This window comes from Rousettus aegyptiacus, unplaced genomic scaffold (assembly GCF_014176215.1).
Source record: "Rousettus aegyptiacus isolate mRouAeg1 unplaced genomic scaffold, mRouAeg1.p scaffold_m13_p_6, whole genome shotgun sequence".
NCBI classification, from domain to species: domain Eukaryota; kingdom Metazoa; phylum Chordata; class Mammalia; order Chiroptera; family Pteropodidae; genus Rousettus; species Rousettus aegyptiacus.
The window spans coordinates 13,926,415-13,945,145 of record NW_023416309.1 but is presented as its reverse complement, the minus strand read 5'-3'; the positions used below and the strand labels follow the sequence as shown (position 1 = coordinate 13,945,145).

The window sequence follows — 18,731 nt, the reverse complement described above, 5'->3', positions numbered from 1 at the left end:
TATTTCTATAGCTCTTGGGACATACTACTAAATTACTTTCCAGTTAAGGTTCTACCAATTTACAATGTAATCAGTAATGTATAGGGGTATTAATTTCACTATACTCTCAACAGCACTGAATATTATTTGCATCCTTTTACATACTTAATTGTGTTCATATGCATATCTTTACTACCTATGAGAGTGAACATTTTCAGAGAGATACTATCTAAATCCCTGTCTTTTCTAATTTTGCTATTTGGTATCTTCATGTTTGCTTTATAGATGGATGAAAGTTGTTCATCTGATATGAATAACTTTTATCACTTTATATAAATTTTCCCAATACTGGAAACAGTTCATAATACTGATATCCCCTCATTACCACTGAACTAGAATGGTTCCTTTAAATTCTGGCTCCTATAATTATGTTACACATTAAATATGGACCATAGGACTTTAAATCACTAGCTTGTTTTCCCTAGATAGTACAATTTAAAACATGCATTGCAAGTCTTACCTTAAAGTAATCTTTTTTTTTCAGACTTTCAAGAAAACCAGCCCAAAGTGGTGAGGTAATCACAGGGGATTTTTTGGAGTAAGAAAAATGTGGGCTACATTTGGAGCATAGAATCTCAAATCCATGAGCCTAAATGAAATAGATAAAATTTTTATTATTAGGTTACTTTCTTTCCATTTAGCTACACTCCAAAGTTAGGTGACTAGACATATGGGCATGTGGACATTTATAACACTTCACGTTTTATGAAAAATCTGGCTTTATTTCAAAGTTTCTTAATTTCTGTAGATTACTAAAAATTATAAAGGGAGAGCAAATAATACAAAATAAGGATTGCTGTTCTATTCAAAGAGATTTCTTTTCTTGCTAATTATACAAACAGAAATTTATACTTCTTATTGCTTAAACAAGGCTTGCAGAAGGTTTCTTGCCTAACAGAAATTACAAATGAATTGAGGATGGTTTCAGACATAGTAAAGAGAGGAAATTACTTCATTCTAAGAGTTCTTTGATTAAAAAATATAATAAATGCACATGGTAAAATAATTCAGAGAGCTTCCCTGATCATTTCAAAGGAAACTACTGTTACCAATTTCTTGCACATCTCTTCAGAAGTAGTCTATGTACTCAAGAAGATACCTTTGTTTCTGTGAATGTATATTCTATCTACTCTATCCCTTTTGTCACTAAATAGCAACATACACAATGTTCTGAACTTTGCTTTTTCACTTAGTCATATGCCCTGGAGATCATTTTATATAAGCACACACAAGTTTATCTATCTCACTTCATATATAGACTATAATTTATCTATTTCCCTACAAATAGACATTTAGGTGGTTTTCAAGCTTTTACTACTAAAAACAATGCTGTCACGGGTATCCTAGTATGTCTTGTGTACATGTAAAACATAAAGGATAAGTTTCTACAAGTGAAGATGCTGAGTAGAAAGGTTTGTGCATTTTAAATGTTGATGGATGTTGGAAAATTGTTCTAAGAGACTGAATCAATTTATATTCCACTAATGTTTGAGAGTACTATTTCTTTCTGTACATATTTTTGCCAATCCACTATACATTATCAAATTTACTGATACTTGCCAATACTATTGAAAATACTATTTTGTAGCTTTAAACTGTATTTATTTTATTATATGAGCAAGGGTCAACATATCCCATATGTTTAGATTAAAAATCAGTTGTATTTTCTTTTCTGTAGACTACTTTTCATGGTTTCTGAACATTTATTACTAAATTGTATTTTTTTCATATTCATTTGTAGGAACTCTATATACTAGAGAAAACAGCTCTTTGTCATTTAAATTGAAAATACAATGCTTTCTGCATGTTTACTTCCTTTTGACTTTATTTATGGGGTTCTTCTTTCCTATACAAAAATGTTTAATTTTTACATAATCAAATTTATCAATCTTTTCTTTTAGAGCTTCTGGTTTTAAGTCATGCTTAGAAAGGGCTTTCCTACTCTGATTATCAAAAGTTCTGTGTTTTCTTTCAAATTTTATGGTTTTAATTTTTTCACTTAAATATGTGGTCCAACTGGAATTTATTTTGGAATAAGTGTGAAGGGATCAACTTTAATCTTCAGATGGCTTCACAGTTGTTCTATTGGTATTTCTTGAATAATCCATTTTACCTTATTTGAAATCTCACATTTTACTATATTTTCACATAAATAGGGAGTATTTCTAGACTTTCTATACTGTGCCATTATTGTTAAGAACCCTTTCATGTAAAGGAAGAACATAAAATTTTCTGGTTCAACATTACCAACTTCATGCCCAGTTCATGGGCTCGGTACTGGGGATGAGATGGAGGGGGTAGCTTGTATCCACTTCGCCTATCTGGCATAAACCTTTGTTGCATCAACTGTGCATACAGACATTTAGTGAAGGTAACCTGGACATTGGGACACAAAAGACATGAGTCTTTTCTTGAAATAAAAATCTGATTATCATTTCATAGTTAATAACAATAATTTCATTTATGATCTTTATATCCATGTAAAAAGCAAAGAAGTTCCAAACAATTCACTATCTATATTTCTTAGTACCAGCTTTATTGTGATATAATTCACATACCATAAAATTTAACTGCACTGTCTACTTTTTAGTTATCATTAATGGAATTCTTATCATTAGTTATATCATTACAATTTTGATGAGTAGAAGATAAAAAGTAATTCTTAATTCTCTGAGAGAAACGAAATGTTTTATATGTTAAGAAATTTTTTTTTATTCAAACAGGAAAGAATATGGCCCGAAATAGCTAAGAAACATGGAGATATAAAAACAGGGAGTCAGGTCTCTTGAAACCTTCCTTCACTGGATGGAAGAAAAGAGAAAAATGTATATTAACTTGCTATGAGGAAAGAGAATATTTCCAATTTTTTCTAGTGAACAATTAAAATAACCTACAACTTTCCAGTCAGGGAAATTAAATAACCAAGGGAGATATCTTACCGATGTCATTATTCGTGTTTCAGGCAAGAATGTCTTGAAAATACGACAGGCTCGCAGGTCAATGGGGTCCCGTAGGTAAAATGCCTGGACCCCTGCAGCCACTAATCTGGGGTGCTGCTTTAGCACTGCTACAATACCAGCTGGAAGGAAGCAGTGTGCTCGATGAAGGGAGGCTTGAACTTTTTCTGGGTATCTGTGACAGTTAAAATAAAATAATTACTTTTATTTTATAATATGTAAAAACCTAGAATTCTTATACCATTTACTTCCCCCTTAACATTTTATCCTATCTTGGTCATCAAGAGTGAGATGTAGAGAGTGACAAGAGAGGTGAAGATAAAGATACTGTATGTACTAAAGACTGCAGGAAAGAAAACAGTAAAAGAAAAAGCGGGAAGAAATGGGAAATTTAAAAAAGGGATTAAGGTGGTTCGATAATAACAAAACAAAAATTTACTATACTTTGGAATAGGATAAAGTCTGAGTTTATTCCTCTAAAAAAACGGTACAAAGTATACTGAAACAAAGCTAAAAGATTTTGGATATTGTTAAGATATAAATGGTGCTAACTATTTAATAAGTACTCAAATTTGAATGGTTGAGCTAATGGGTTATCAGGCTAAGGCCTTCTCTTCTGAATAGATGCTAAAGTGCTCCACATGGGTCAAAGAAGCCCATATATAACCCAAGGACCACAGAAAAAACCTGAGCACACTGTGCTCCCTTAAGTTTTCATTTATAAAGGTTTCGAAATTTTTATCTATGGATATAGATAATATCTAATAACCACAAAATCTAAGGTAAATAAATGCAAAAATATTGAGACTGGATTATAACACTTTTAAATGGGAATTAAAAGACATATCTGTTTTTTGATTTTAAAATACAGAAGTATAATTTGTCAGTCAATTTCATGATAGATGAAGACAGAATAAAAATTAGCATTAATATAGGTGAAAGAAATTATACATTCAATGGAAGACTTGAGCTGCACTAAAGCATAAGGCTCCTCAATTAGCAATGAAAGTAGTATTTGTTTTTTTACCCTGTGATGCGCCTATTCACAGCAGCTTGGATAGATTCTGAAGCCAAAATTTTTTCAGGGTGTGTTGAGATTATATTCAGTGCCTGTGGGATTGTTGGAGGTCCGGTGGGTAACCAGGATACCGCTTCAGATTTTCTTGGTGCAGGAATAATGCACAACTCCCCCTGGTAGAAAAACACCTACAAAATGATACATTTTATTTATTTTTTATTTTTGGCTTTCAGAAGCTTTTATTTATTTATTTACTTACTTACAACCTATAGGTAACATCATAAAATCAATGCAGTCGAAGTCCCCACAGGTTTTTTTTAATTAAGTTTATTGGGGTAACATTGGTTAATACAATTATATAATTTTCAGGTGTACATCATAATTTGACATCTGTATAGTCTATTGTGTGTTAAAATGACACATTTTAATTTTCATATTAGGCACTGATAAATTCTAGGTACATATGAAAAATGTTGCAACATGATTTCTTTCTGTAAATTTTCCATACTTGGGTATACTTACCCTATTGGCACTATTATCAGGATCCAACCATTTAGGGAGAAAATCAGCAGCTTCTATTAACAAGAATTCACCATCATTGTCTTCAATCCTAATGCAAAAGAAGTTCTAGTTTTACATTCAAATAGCACATAGCAAAAACAGATTTATTGTAATATTTTTTCTATTCATCTTAGTAAATATCTGAGTATGTACCATGTATAAATTGCTATAATAAAGCAAATGTTTAAGATACCATAAGTACTGAAGGAGGCTATAAGATTGTATGAAGGAGTTAGAGAAAAAAGTACACAAATAACAGTAGACAAAAACATAAAAATATACCTAGTACTATAGAGTTTCAAAAGAAAAAAATCACATATAGCAAAAATTAGGAAAGTCTTTATGGAAGAGGAGTTATTTGGGCCTTGAAAGATAATTTTGTTTTGCATTATTTTTCTTAAATTTAAATTTCTTAATAGATTATAATAAAGTCAAATGATTAAAAAAATTTAAATACATAAAATGTTACACAATGAAAAATGTTCTTCCTACTTTTGTCCTTATGTGCCTAGCTCCTACCCCATCTAGCTAATGGGAATATAAATTCTTATTTTCTCCTCTTGTCACACAAAAGGTAACATATTATATACACTGCTTTTTTTCACTTTCCATGGGTAGAAATGTAGGGAGAAAAGGAGAGATGTTCTTGGGAGAGGGAAAAACATAAGCAAAACCATGGAGGTTGCAACTGAAAGTGGATATTTTGAGAATGACAACTAGTAAGGAACAAGACTAGAGAAGCATAGCTATATAATTTTATGATAAGCTTTAAATGTTGGCAGAATCAATGTGAATGAGCTTAGTTTTATAGACAAAAAGAATGAAAGGTTTTAGAGTAGGGTAGTTAAATGGTTAGAGCTCTACCTTAGGAAGATTAACGCAGAGACAGAGAGGAAGACCTTCTTTCCTTTTCTAATTTTTTAAAATTTACAAGACAGTAGATGCCTGTTATCTTAAGAGCTTTTATAGGCCTGGTGTGTAGGTATCAACCATCACTATATAAACATCAGAATCAGCATACAAAAGGTATTGCCCCTTCCTTATTATACTTGTTAAGACAGAAACTAATATTTTTGTGTTTGTTCATTTAAAATTCTATCATTTATTAAGAAATTATTGCTAATTATTTTTAGGTGTGGTAACACAAGTGTGTAAAATAAGAGTTCTTACTACTTAGATTTACATCCTAAAGTATTCAAAGATTAAATGGCAAAGTACTGGAGATGCACTTTGAAATAATCTTGCTAAGTGATGGGGATGTAGGGGGTGGGTATAGTAAATAAGAATGACCATGAGGTGATAATTGTTGAAGCTGGGTGATAGGTACACACGGTTTCATTTTCTCTACTTTTATATATGTTTGAAATTTCGATATAAGTTTTCAAAGCTGTTGTTTTTCTTTTTTTTCTGCTGGGGAAGAGGTTGGGCGGGTAGAAAAAGATCAGAATTTGCGGGCTAACTAGGGAAACTAGAACAACAAATGGTAAGTGGGTGAAATGCCCTCTGCTGGCAAAATTTGGTAAGTACAGAGAACTATTAGTCCCATTTTTAAAACTGAATTAGAATTTACTTTGCTCCTAAACAAATGTCCACTGATTTCACTTTAAATTTCTTCTGTATATTATTCCTCAAAAAAAATATAGCAATGGTGTAACAGAGTAAAACGTAGTAAAGAAATCTGTGAAATATGTGTGTGTATGGAATTTCCTTTTAATCCACAAGAAATTTGATTATGATTACTTCTGAGAAGTCAAGGCAGTACACTCTGTATTGTTTGAATTTTGTTTACCATGTGTATTTGTTTTTCATAATGAGAATTTAAAAAAAGAAAAGCTAAAACAAGCTGCTTTTTTTTGAAACTTTTTGGAAATTGAACTCTCCAATACTTTAAATCTTCTTCAAGAAAAGGAAGTCACAAGAAAAAGAAAACACAGGAGTCACTTAAAATCTATGTCCCAAATTTGTACAATTTCCACCAGACTGCAAAAAAAAAAAAATTAGATAAAAATGTCAAGAATAGAATTCCTTTAGAATTATTAAAATAACTATAGTACCTTGCTACCAATTCTGGAAATTCTTTCGTAATTTGCTTTACTACATAAACAATAAACCATTCATCCTCAATGTTATCCCCAAACTTTGTCATGCCAAATATATGAGCAGGAACATCATCTAAAAATAAGAGAAAGACGATCACATATACAAATAAATGTGTCAGCGTAAATAAAAATACAAGTAATAATTCAATTAAATAAACATTCACTGACTATGTTCTAAGTATTGTACTGGGAACTGGGGTTACAATCCTAAAAAAGATACAAGAAGCCTACTCTTGAGTAGCTGAGAATCTACACAACAGGAGATAGACAACTAGGCCATCTCAAAACAAGATGATGTACAGAGGTATGCACTGAGGACTATGTGAACATCAAGGATGTGATAGTTGAGCTATAGTCATCTGGAGGATTGATCAGAAATAGGCTTTCTAGAAAGAGAGAATAGTATATGCAAAGAGGCATGACAGTCAATTGAGTTTTCTGGGAATATCAAGAAGAGAGATTTAGTAGGAGTAGAATTCGAACAGGTACATTATCCAAAAATATGTAGAAATTAAACAAGACACTCTTAAACAACCAATGGGTCAAAGAAGAAGTCACAAGAGAAATTAGAAAATATCTTGAGAAAAAAAACAAAAACAAAAACAAAACATACCAAAACTTATGTGATACAGTGAAAGCAGTGCTAAAAGGAAACTTTATAGTTACAGATCTCTTACTAACCACCTAACTTTACATCTGAAGGGCCTAGAAAAAGAATAAACAAAATGCAAAGCTAGCAGAAAGAAAAAAAATGAAGATTTAAGCAGAGATAAAAAAAAATAAGAAAACATAAAAACAGAACAAAATTAAATTGAATTGGTTTGGATAGAAGATCAACAAAATTGACAAAACACTGGAATAACTAAGAAAAAAGAGAGAAAACACAACTAAAATCAGAAATGATTTTAGACTATTATTTCTAGTCTACAGAAATAGAAAGGACTATAACAGCATATTGTGACCCGTACAACAACAAATTGGATAACCTAGAAGATAAGGGAAAATTCCTAGAAACATACAACCTATCAAAACTGGACTAAGAATAGAAAATTTGAACAGACCTATAACTAGTAAGGAAATTCAATCAGTAATCAAAATTTCTCAACAACAAAAAAAAGCCCAGAACCAGATGACTCCACTAGAGAATTCTACCAACCATTTAAAGAGAAGTAACTTTAACACTCCTCAAACTCTTATGAAAAACACTGAAGAGGAAGGAACACTCCCAACTCATTTTATGAGGCCAGCATTACCCTAATAAAAAGCCAGACAAAGTCAATATAAGAAAACTAGGACCAATATTCCTAATGAATGCTGATGCAGAAATCCAGTGTTAGCAAACTGAGGCTCCAGAGGTGGGGAACAAGCAGAAAGATGGTTTACAACTTAAATGGACAAGTGTTGGATAGCTGGCATCGGTCCCAATAGAGATTATCTTCAATAATGGATTTCTTCTGGGGAATAGCTGAGTTTATCGTTTTGTTTTTCAAAACTCTGTTTCAGCAAGATGTGAAAAAGAGGCTACAGAAATTCATCTGATTCCAGATATGATAATGGAATAAGGCTCCCAGGAACCCACCCCCTAGAAGTATGGGTCAAATTAATCATCTGTATGGTCCTAATCCTCCTCCAATGGCTAGTAAATGAGGAAGGTAAATGTCTGATGAAAGAAGCAGACAACTGGACTTGTACATTCATAGCAGAAGCAAACCATCAAGTGATGGAGGGCTGACCAGACTGGACCAGTAGATGAATGTGTATGTCTAAACAAAGACTGCTCTGTGCCCTCACAGACAAATGAGGTCATGCTGGGAAATCTCTCACAGGGATCTGGTATGAGTGACATTCAGTTCTATAAATAAACATGTTTGTCTCATCTTTTTGCAGAGTTTATCAAAATATTAATATAGTTTTAATAAGTAAATATTTTAGGTTACAAAATTGACTTCTTGTCTTTATATAACTAAAATGCAAAAATTCTGAATTTGAAGAAAAATAAAAGGCTGCGTATTTAGTAAAAAAAAAACAACAAAACAAAACTAGTAAACTGAATTCAATAACACATTAAAAGGATTGTACACCATGACCATGAAATGCAAGGACAGTACAACATATTTTGAAAATCAATCAATGCAATATACTATATTAACAGAATGAAAGTCAAATAAATGCATTATGGACTGTCTCAAGAGGTGCCATGGCAAACAAACAAACAAACAAACAAACAAACAAAACGAGGGTGAAGAGGACGAGCCCAATCAATTCTTCTTCCCATCCCAGATCTCCCAAGTTTTTGAAACTAGAGAAGCTCCCATTAGAGTATCTATTTTTATCTATCTTACATATTAAACTTCAATTTGAACTTCATCCAGAAGCAATGGGGAACTGTTCAAGGATGTTAGGCAGGAGAGTGCCATGATCAAATTTGTGTTTTTCAAAGGTAAATTTAATAGTGTGAGGAACTGGAGACATTAGCACCAGAGAAGTTAGTTACGTGATTATTATAATCTTCCAGATAAAGAAATATAGAGCGCCTAAATTGCAGCCAAACAGATGTAGAGAAGGAGTCACATTTTAGAAGTAATCACACCAGGATTTAGTACCTAAATGAACATGATAAAGTGAGGAGTTGAGTATGATTCTGAATTACTGGCTGGGACATAACTAGGTGGATGGCAATGACATTTAGCAAGATAAGAAAACAAGGAGTAAAAATTATTTTCTAGGAAAAGATAAGAGTTGGTTTTGGATATCCTGCACTAACGTGAGTGTTCTTGCCAATAACTATCACATGTATTTCAGTGAACAGGTGTTCAATAATATTAACAGTAGGGAAGACATTTGGCAACTGTTAGATAAGCACTAGATTGAAAGCCATACTGATGGTATCACAAGATGTCAGGTTCCTTATCCAAAATAAGACCTCATAAAAGTCACTACATGAGTAGAGCCTTGGTCACCTATCCATGTTTATTTCTTTAGTAAAGCTAAAGAAATCATAGAACAAAGTGACATATTTGGTCAGGTCTCAAAAACCAATGATACAGGTAAGACAGTAAAGGAACCTCAAAATGATTCTGAATGGCAAGAAATGGTCATAAAGTCAAACTATTTCTTTTTATGAGTCAGGCAGATCCTCTCTTAGATCTCCACCAAATCGACTATGTGAAACAAGGCAGCCTCCTGTATACATCATCAATAGAGAGAAATTAGGAGTAATAGCTAAAGATGCCAACCTGTTTAATACAGGTACCTAGAAACGTTATGGCATAGAAAGGTAAAATTCAAAAGAATAGCCATGAGTTTCATAATGTTGATATACGTTAGCTACTAAGGTAATGACTATTAGAAAGTTTTCATCGATGTGAAAAAAAATTTAAGGGCTTAACTGAATATAGGCAAACATCACTAAAAAGTTCAGAATATAAACCTGACAACATTGAATAAGCTATGGACTATTTGTTATACATCGCTGTTGTCAGAATAACATTAAAAGCCACATATATCAAATCAAAATAAGTAGAAGAGTCTTCCTTACCTTTTCCAGGTTTATATTTGAGATTGAAAGGCTGATTCTGCCAGATATAAGGGACTAGCATAGGTGCAAAGTGGGTCATTATTCTCTCAATATATTTTTGAAGAATCTCTTTGTGTTTTTCTGAGTCCCTTGGTTCATTTGGTATCAGGAACAGGCGGTATTCCACAGTGTCTTCCACTGTAGCAAGCTTCTTATTTTCCTCCATTCTTCTTTAAAAACTATATTTAAAGTTTCAATAATATAAACTATATAGAACAATGTAGACATATATCCCATTCCCTGAACTATTCTAGGTGATTCCATTAACATTGTTTTTCAAAATTCATTTATGCACAGACCATGATTTTTGCTTTGATCACGTACCAACCATAGTAACATTTAATGTTCTTTTAATGGCATGTTTGTACTTAAAATTATGTTCTTTATACTTTTAAATTATGTTAAAGAAACTTTTGATTTAATTCAACAAATGGAAATCTAGCATTGCATTCCAAAATTAATAATTATGTTAAAAAAAATTGCCCTGTAGTTGCATTGGTGTAACACACTTTGAGAACACTGCACCAACATACTGTTTAAATACTATTAGAAGTCCCAGTTCTGTCACTAATTAGTTGTGCCATTTGGGACACTTCATTTTCTCTTTCTGGGGCTTTTTCTTTAATTGTAGAATTAGAATGTTATTCTACCATCTCTAGAATCCTTCTCTGGTTTAAATTTTTATTATTTAAACACTCGTTAGAGCAATCTATCTTCCTATGTAGAATTTTAGTCTCTCGCTTTTATAAACAGTATATGGCATAAAAGAATTTAATACCAAAAAAAATGTCATGTATCATCTCATCCCAAAACACTTTGCTCATAGTTCTTGATCCTACAACTATTTGTCCTAAACTTGTCCCTTTTATAGATCTCAGGGGGACACAACTCTGATACACTAAGAGGTGGTAGGTACTTCTCCAAGGGTTTCTCTTACAAACAAAAGTACTATTTTATTATTGCTGCCAGGTGATGCTGGATAAAGAAAGGCACTGCACTGGATAGCCCACTCTAAGGCAGCAGTTCGATTTTTATGTTTACTCGGCCTTCTAAGGGATTAAGAGAAAGTCGAGAGGAATCTGCATCTTCTATCCAGACACCCATTCACCACAGGCTGTCCGAATCACGATTTGGCCTTTCAATACAGACGGAGAGACAATAATTCTACCGATCTACCCATCCCATAAGACCAAGCACGTTATGAAGAATCTTGCGTCAGAACTAAATTTAGTGACTTTGAGTTCACTCAAGCTAACTCTTCACTGTACAGATGAGAAAACCAGGGGCACGGAAAGAGTTGACGTAGGCCCAGAGGCCTAATTTGGGTGTCTATTGTTCTTCACTCAAGATAGGCTCCCTCCTTCTATCTGACAAAATGAAGCCAATTCCTCTTACGGTTCTAGGGCATCACCGACACGTCTCAGCTGCGGCACCTTTCCTCGGCCGCCCCTCCTCACCGCGCGAGCTTGTCGGGAATTGCCAGCAGACGCCAAAGTCTGACCCAGACTCCGTCCAGACGCGTGCCTAGAACCTGAGGCCAGCCGAACCTCTGAGAGAAAGTCAAAAGCCCATTCAGCTCCGGAAACCCGCAGCGTCTTCACTGCTGCGCGTCGGCGGGAGCATTAGGCTGGTGCTCCGATGCCTTCGTCACTTCCGGCCCCGCGGGGAAGCAGGGAGGGTGGAGACCTGGAGGGGTGGGGAACCTGGAGAGGTGGCGGTCCGGAGTCTAGGCGACCGGGAGTGAGGGAGCCAGGCAGGAGCCGGCGGTAGGGCCAGGCCTGGAGGCCCCGACCCTGGTGTGCCCTCCCCGGCCGCAATTGAGAAGAAAGAGGAGGATGATTTCCAGATACACTCGGAAGGCGGTGCCACAGAGCTTGGAGCTGTGAGTGCACTGCTCAACCATCCTGGCCGCGTACAGGGGAGGTCGAGGTGGGGCGCAGGTGCTCTGGGGACCCTCCATGACCAGTCCAGTCCCTCGCTCCTTTCCTTTTCCAGGGCAGGAGGAAGAAAATTTTCTTCGGAATTTTCTCCTCTCAGCCTTGCCGGACGCTGCCCCTTCTACCTGCATCTCCAGGGTGTGTGACCAGTGCTATCCCAGGACTTGGTCCTTTTAGGCTGCACTTCCCGAACTCAGGGACTGGCTCTCCAGAGTCATTTGTAGTTTCCGCAGTGCTTCAGGCCCCACTGTCAATGGCCATTGACGACTCAAGAAGTTATTAATAGCTGAGTGCTACAATAAAGTTGAATATATGTTGTGCCAGGCACCGTGCAAAGCTGCTTACATGTATTAACTCACTTTATTCTATCAACAAGGATAGTAGATGGGGACTATTTTGCACATTCTGCAGATAAAGATCCCAGATTTAAAGATTTTAGCATGCCAAAGAAAGATTAACACTCCAAGTGGTGGAGCTGATGTACAAACCTGGTGTCTATCTGATTCTGAAGCCTGTAATGATAACCATTACACGAACTACCTCTCCCTCTCTGCAATTAAGTACTATCCTTAAGGATCAATTTTGTTTTGAGACTTTAGAGAACAAATATTTCTAGCTAAAAGACTCACCTTCCAACCCTAATGCAGTAATGATAATTTAGCAAGTAATGATAATATCGCACATTTATTAATGCTTTACATTTTCAAAAAGACTTTCACATCATGATCCTTGTAACAACTCAGTTTTCCAGAAGATGAAATATCAGAAGAGGTTACACATCTTAAGATTATATAACCAATATAGGTTTTGAGCTTGGGCTTTTTAACTCTGAGTCTCCCCCAGACCCCTTACTTTCTCCACTGAACTATGTAATTTTAGAAACCATTTGTTTGTTAGTATTAACTATACATGATAATAGCGAGCTTGTTATTTTTCAGTCACATCGGGATTTTTGGCTAAGATCTTTTTTATCCACGTGACTTTTAGGCAAATTACTAAATTTTTGATCCTTCAATTCTGTAATATAGGAATAAGAATTTATTTAAAAGCATATTTATAGTGATGGCAGAGTTTGACACATAGTTGGTCCTCAGAAAATAGTAATTTCCTTGTTCCTACCTTTACTTGGTACAATAGCCATCCATACAAAGATAGGTCTGTAATCTCATCTTGCCTTTCAGAAGCTTAATATCTACTAAGTAATAGGATATCTACATAAAGCAATTCAGATAAGCTTTTTAGACACTAGGAACAGGAAAGTCATTTCCTAAAAAGCAAACAAAGCTTAGCTAAAAATCTGTTTTTATAATAAACTATGATCATTCTAAGAGTAAACATTAATCTTTAATGGAAAAAAATTGATAGGCCAGAATTATTCACCCAATATAGTTATATTACTTGTTCTCTAATGTTAATTTTATACTCCCTAAAGATAACTCCCCTAAAAGATAATTCTCTAGAGGAGTCAGGGCGATCTGAATAATCAAGATAAAGAAAATTATATGGTCATGCATATAAATGACCATAAATTAAAAGCAATTTTTCTTTAAGTGTTATAATAATTTGCTTTGAAGCAGTAACTTTAGTTTTCTTCCTAACACTTCCATATTATAGATGTTGAAGAGTTTGGATTTTCAACATACAGCTTAACATTTTTAATGATAAATTTCAAATATAAATATATAATAATATAATGAATCACCTATATTCAATTGTTTATGAAATTTAAATATATTTGCTTCATCTATTCTTTTTTCAGCTTCTCTGTTCATCTGTGAAATAGGGAAGCAAAACCACAGACACTGTCGTTTTACCCCTATATACTTCAATGTGCTGTTATCAAATTTAATATTTCTTTGGTATTATCTAATTGTCACTTCATAGTCCTATTTCTCTGACAGACTAAAAAGTGCCCTAATTACATTTCTATTTTATAGCTGGGATCCACATTTCTGACCCTACACTGTCTCAAAGACAAGCTTTTGTTTGTAGGATCACTAAATGAGAGAAGTACAGATAGCTCCACACAAGTCCATCCCCACCATTTGAGAAATAGTTTAAAGTACAAGTTCCACTGACTGGACCCCTAGCTTTATATTATATACAAAAATGGTACAGTTCACTAAAATCTCAAACTATCCATTTGCTCTGAGAGGCCTGAGAGCCAGACTACTTAGATTTGAATCTTGGCTCCGTTAATTCCTAGCCATATGAATTATGGCTAGGAATTAATGCCTCTGTGCCTTGGTTTCCCTTCCAGTAAAATAAGAGGATTAAAGATTTATAATAATATTTGCATATTAAAGGCCCTGGGAAGGCCTCTTATAGAGAAACCTTTGTAACTCTGTTTAACCTATCATGTTTTCTAAATTTATTTGACTACGGAATTTTGTGGAGAAGGAAAATCTGTAGGTGATCAGGACTGGAACATTTAATAATGGACCCCATAGTTTGTTCTCATGAACGTGTTGAACTCTCTACAGCAGCACTGTGTAACAAAAATATAATACAAGCCACATGTAATTTAAAATTTTTAGGTAGTCATATTTAAAAAATTAAAACAGGTGAAATTAAATTTTTTACCGTTTTATTTTGAAATAATTATAGACTAACAGGAAGTTAGAAAAATAGAACATAGAGATCCATGAACCCTTTACCTAGCTTCCCCCAAAGATGATATTTTATGTAACTGTCATATAATTTCAAAGCCAGGAAAGTGACATTGGTACAATACTGTTAACTAGACTATAGACCTTATTCAGTTTTCAGTTTTTATATCCGCTTCTTTCTATACAGTTTGGTCGCATTTACAGATTTGTGTAACCACCAGTACAATCAATATAAAGAGCTGTTTCATCACCATCAAGAAACTTTCTTGTATGCCCCTTTCTAGTTACATCCATGCCTTTCTCCATCTTCTGATATCCATTACAAAAAAAAAGTTTTGTCATTTGTAAAGGCTATATAAATGGAATCATATATTAGGTAATCTTTTGAAATTGTTCCTTTTAAACAAAGCATGATATCCTTAAAATCCATCCAACTTGTTACCTATATCAATAGTTCACTCCTTTTTATTGCTGGATCATATTTCATTGTGTGGCTATACCAGACTTTAACCATTCACCTGTCAAAGGACATTTCAGTTGTTTCCAGTTTTTGTTTTTTAATTATAAATAAAGTTGCTGTACATATTTGATTTTTAATGTGAACATGTTTTTATTTCTCTGGGATCAGTGCCCAAGAGTGCAATGGCTAGGTCTTACGGTAAATGCATGTGTTTAGTTGAAACTGAAACTATTCCAGAGTCACTGTACCATTTTATATTCCCACCAGCAACATCTGAGACATTCAGTTTCTCCATATCTTCACCTGTATTTTATGTTATCACTGTATTTTATTTAAGCTGTTCTAATAAGTGTATGGTTATACCTCATTATATTTTCAATTTGCAGTGAAATTCATTTTAAGAATATTTTTAGCTCAATATATCTAAACATCACTATAATATATAATCAAGATAAAATAATTAATGAGATACCTATACACTTTTATTCTACTAAGAGTTCAAAATCTTGTGTTTTACCCAACGTGCATTTGTGCATCTCATTTCTGAGTAACCACATTTTTACTGCTAGTGGCTAAGGTACTGGATTGTGCATTTCTAGAGCAGCAAAAAGTAGGTGACTAACTCTGAGACCAAGTTTCTGAAAAGTATAAATCTTTTTGTTAACTTTCTTTTTTATTTTTCACAGGAAAGGAATAACAAAAGATGCTCTTGATCATCATCCTCTTCCAGAGCAACTGGATGAAATTTCCTCTACAAATGACAGCAATGAAAAAGACACAAGTTCCCAAAGGTAATAACACAAAGTGTACTTCTTTGCTTATTATACCTGATAATGGCAAAAGATTTGTTTTTTGGTTTAGGATTTGTATCAAGCCTTGTACTAATGAAATAAAATTTTTATCATTTTCGGTACCATTCAGCTTCAGTCTAGAACAACTAATGGAAATAACATCATACTTATTTTTATAACCTTTGAAAAGTAGTGTTATAAAGTAGTTAAAAGCATACTTGGGAAGGATCCAGCAGATCTGATTTTTGATCCTGGTTCTGCCATTTATTAGCAGAGTAAAATTACATAAGTTACCCACCTGAGAACAGTATCTCTTAGAGGGTGTTGCGACTATAAATGAGATAAAATATGCAAAATTTGGCACGATGCTTGCCATATAATATATGCTGAATAAATATTAGTTGCATGTATTATTTTAAGAAATAGAACACAGGAGACTATAACTTCAAAGAGTGTCCTGAGAAACAATGTGGTATCCTAGAAAAAATTAGTGCCATAAAACTTAGCTTCAAAACCTAGAACTAAATCTTAGATTCTTTGTCTTTAAACAGAGTTAATTAAGTTCTGTATCACTAGGTTGTTGTGAGGATAAAGTGGGATTAATATTTGTAAAAGTGCTTGGTAAACTGTGCAAATGCCATACAAATTCAGATACTACCAATATTTCTGAAATGTCTTTAGTTGTCAAGGGTATATATTATAGGTGGAATGTTAAAGTATTCATTATAAACTGTGACTAGAATTATGTACAGTGACTGCCCTCAATTCTATAGGAATAAGGTAGGAGTTTTCCAAGATACTTAAATTTCAAGTTCTTCATTTATTTTTGCTTCTGCGGATATATTTATACACATGGTTATCATCTACTAAATTGTTGAGTAGTTAATGCTATAGAAACTTGAGGAAACATAAGAAGTTTTCTGTTTTTCTCTCCTTCCAAATTGTGCATTTAGTGAGTCTGACATCACACAAGAATCACCTTTTACATCAGCTGACACTGGAAATTCAAGGTCTGCTTTTCCAAGTTATACAGGCACGGGAATCTCTACTGAAGGCAGCTCAGACTTCTCCTGGGGATATGGTGTGAGTTGTATGCTGTTGGTCTGATGGAGCACTTGGGAGACTATTCTGGGAATTAGGATTTGTCCATTTTGACAGTATTTTTCATTCTTTCTTCTACATCGTTTCTTTACATTTTAATACTTAAATTTACCATATATTATAATTGTTATTAAGAAGCATCCATCTTCATTCTTTTGGTATTTGCTTTGTTTGATAGATATAGTAGTTGATTATTTTAGAGATACTTAGTGTTTGACTTTAACAATTGCAGGTTAGGTTGGATCTGGGCCCTGGATTTACTTCTTTTGCTGTGCTCAGTCCCCTGAAGTTTCTCTCCATCAATGTAACACTAATGTTACCTTGTTTAAAATGTATTTGAAAGTTTATTAAGCCATTATCACTGGTAAAATGTTTATAATATATTGTTAAATGGAAATAAGCAAGCTAAAAAGAATATGTATAGTGTGGTTATAATTTTACTTTACATATATTATTTGCTTATATATTAGAAAAAGAGACTAAAGTGTTTACCCAAAATGTTATTCAGTCATCGTTGAGTGTTGAGATAGACTGATTTCTTCATTCATTTGTTTGTTTATGGCTATCTTCCATTGTAAAAAAAAAAAAAAAATTTATTATAGTGACATTGGTTAACAAAATCCAGTACATTTCAGGCATACAATTCAACAGTAAGGCATATATATACATTGCATTGTGTGTTCACTGCCCATAGTTAGATTTCTTTCTGTCACCACTATAAAATATTTTTTAAAAACCAACAACCTTAAAAGAAAATTTTAGAAGTCAAATTTTATGCATGTCTATCATCTCGATGCAATAAATATTTTTCCATATCCTCTTTAAATCTGTATTTAATTTGGCCTAGCTATAATCGTGGTGTACATACAGAATTATGCTCTATTTTTTTACTTATTATTTCGTAAGCACTTTTCCAAAACACTGACTTTATACAATATTGTTGTTAGCAACTACCTGCTTTCTTTACCAAAACTCTGCTAATCGTTAAAACTTATCAACATCATGAATTATTTTCCAGTCATTTAAATTTGGATATATATATATATACTTTCCTTACATAGTTGTATGATATATGTGCCTCCTGTTTTGTGGTCCAATTTTTCATTCACTGTTATTTCATATAGACATCTTTTACTACTTCCATACCTGTCAGTTTAAATAGTTATATATAGATATATAACATTTACTTGTTTTAATGTATCATAATTGAGCTTTCCCTTATCATCTGATACTTGGATTTTCAGTTTTTCTTCATTCATTCAACAAATATTTATTGAGTACATTTATTGTCAGACACTGTACTTGGGGATATGGGGTGAGTGAGATATGATTTAATAGTCTAATAAGGAGGAATGACAGAAGCAAATAAACAAAGTAAGGTTTTAAGAACTCCAAAGAAGATGACAAAGGTGCTGAAATAGAACATTATAAAGGGGATTCACTTTAGATAGAGCTATTAGGTTGAGTAGATCTGGGACTTGAAGATGCAAGAGTTAACCATGTGAAGAGTGAAGAAAAGAGCTTTCCAGACAGGTAACCAGCAGCAGACGCAAAAGCCCTGAGGAAGAAAAGAGCCTATGTT

At 33.7% G+C, this 18,731-nt stretch overlaps 2 protein-coding genes and 1 pseudogene across 7 annotated transcripts in view; 2 read left to right on the top strand and 1 right to left on the bottom strand.

Annotated features, from left to right (window-relative positions):
* Positions 1–11,881, bottom strand: part of ECD (ecdysoneless cell cycle regulator) — a 32,107-nt gene extending 20,226 nt beyond the window's left edge. For 2 of the 4 annotated variants that reach the window (XM_036223603.1, XM_016156922.2), the window contains exons 1-8: positions 11,647–11,880; positions 10,213–10,430; positions 6,630–6,747; positions 4,537–4,624; positions 4,024–4,202; positions 2,979–3,171; positions 2,287–2,415; positions 500–628 (exon numbers count right to left, since the gene is read on the bottom strand). In XM_036223603.1, the coding sequence (XP_036079496.1) occupies positions 500–628; positions 2,287–2,415; positions 2,979–3,171; positions 4,024–4,202; positions 4,537–4,624; positions 6,630–6,747; positions 10,213–10,417 (1,041 nt within the window). In that variant the 5' untranslated portion in view covers positions 10,418–10,430; positions 11,647–11,880. Of the gene's footprint in view, positions 1–499; positions 629–2,286; positions 2,416–2,978; positions 3,172–4,023; positions 4,203–4,536; positions 4,625–6,629; positions 6,748–10,212; positions 10,431–11,646 lie in introns of all 4 variants that reach the window. The other 2 variants (XM_016156923.2, XM_036223602.1) reach the window with 2 other exon arrangements.
* LOC107516791 lies at positions 8,049–8,321 on the top strand (annotated as a pseudogene).
* A 72-nt stretch (positions 11,882–11,953) lies between the features above and the next one.
* The window catches only part of FAM149B1 (family with sequence similarity 149 member B1), a 58,793-nt gene continuing 52,015 nt past the window's right edge, over positions 11,954–18,731 (top strand). For 2 of the 3 annotated variants that reach the window (XM_016156925.2, XM_016156924.2), the window contains exons 1-3: positions 11,954–12,133; positions 15,944–16,048; positions 17,002–17,131. In XM_016156925.2, the coding sequence (XP_016012411.2) occupies positions 12,087–12,133; positions 15,944–16,048; positions 17,002–17,131 (282 nt within the window). In that variant the 5' untranslated portion in view covers positions 11,954–12,086. Of the gene's footprint in view, positions 12,134–15,943; positions 16,049–17,001; positions 17,132–18,731 lie in introns of those variants that run through there. The other variant, XM_016156926.2, reaches the window with a different exon arrangement.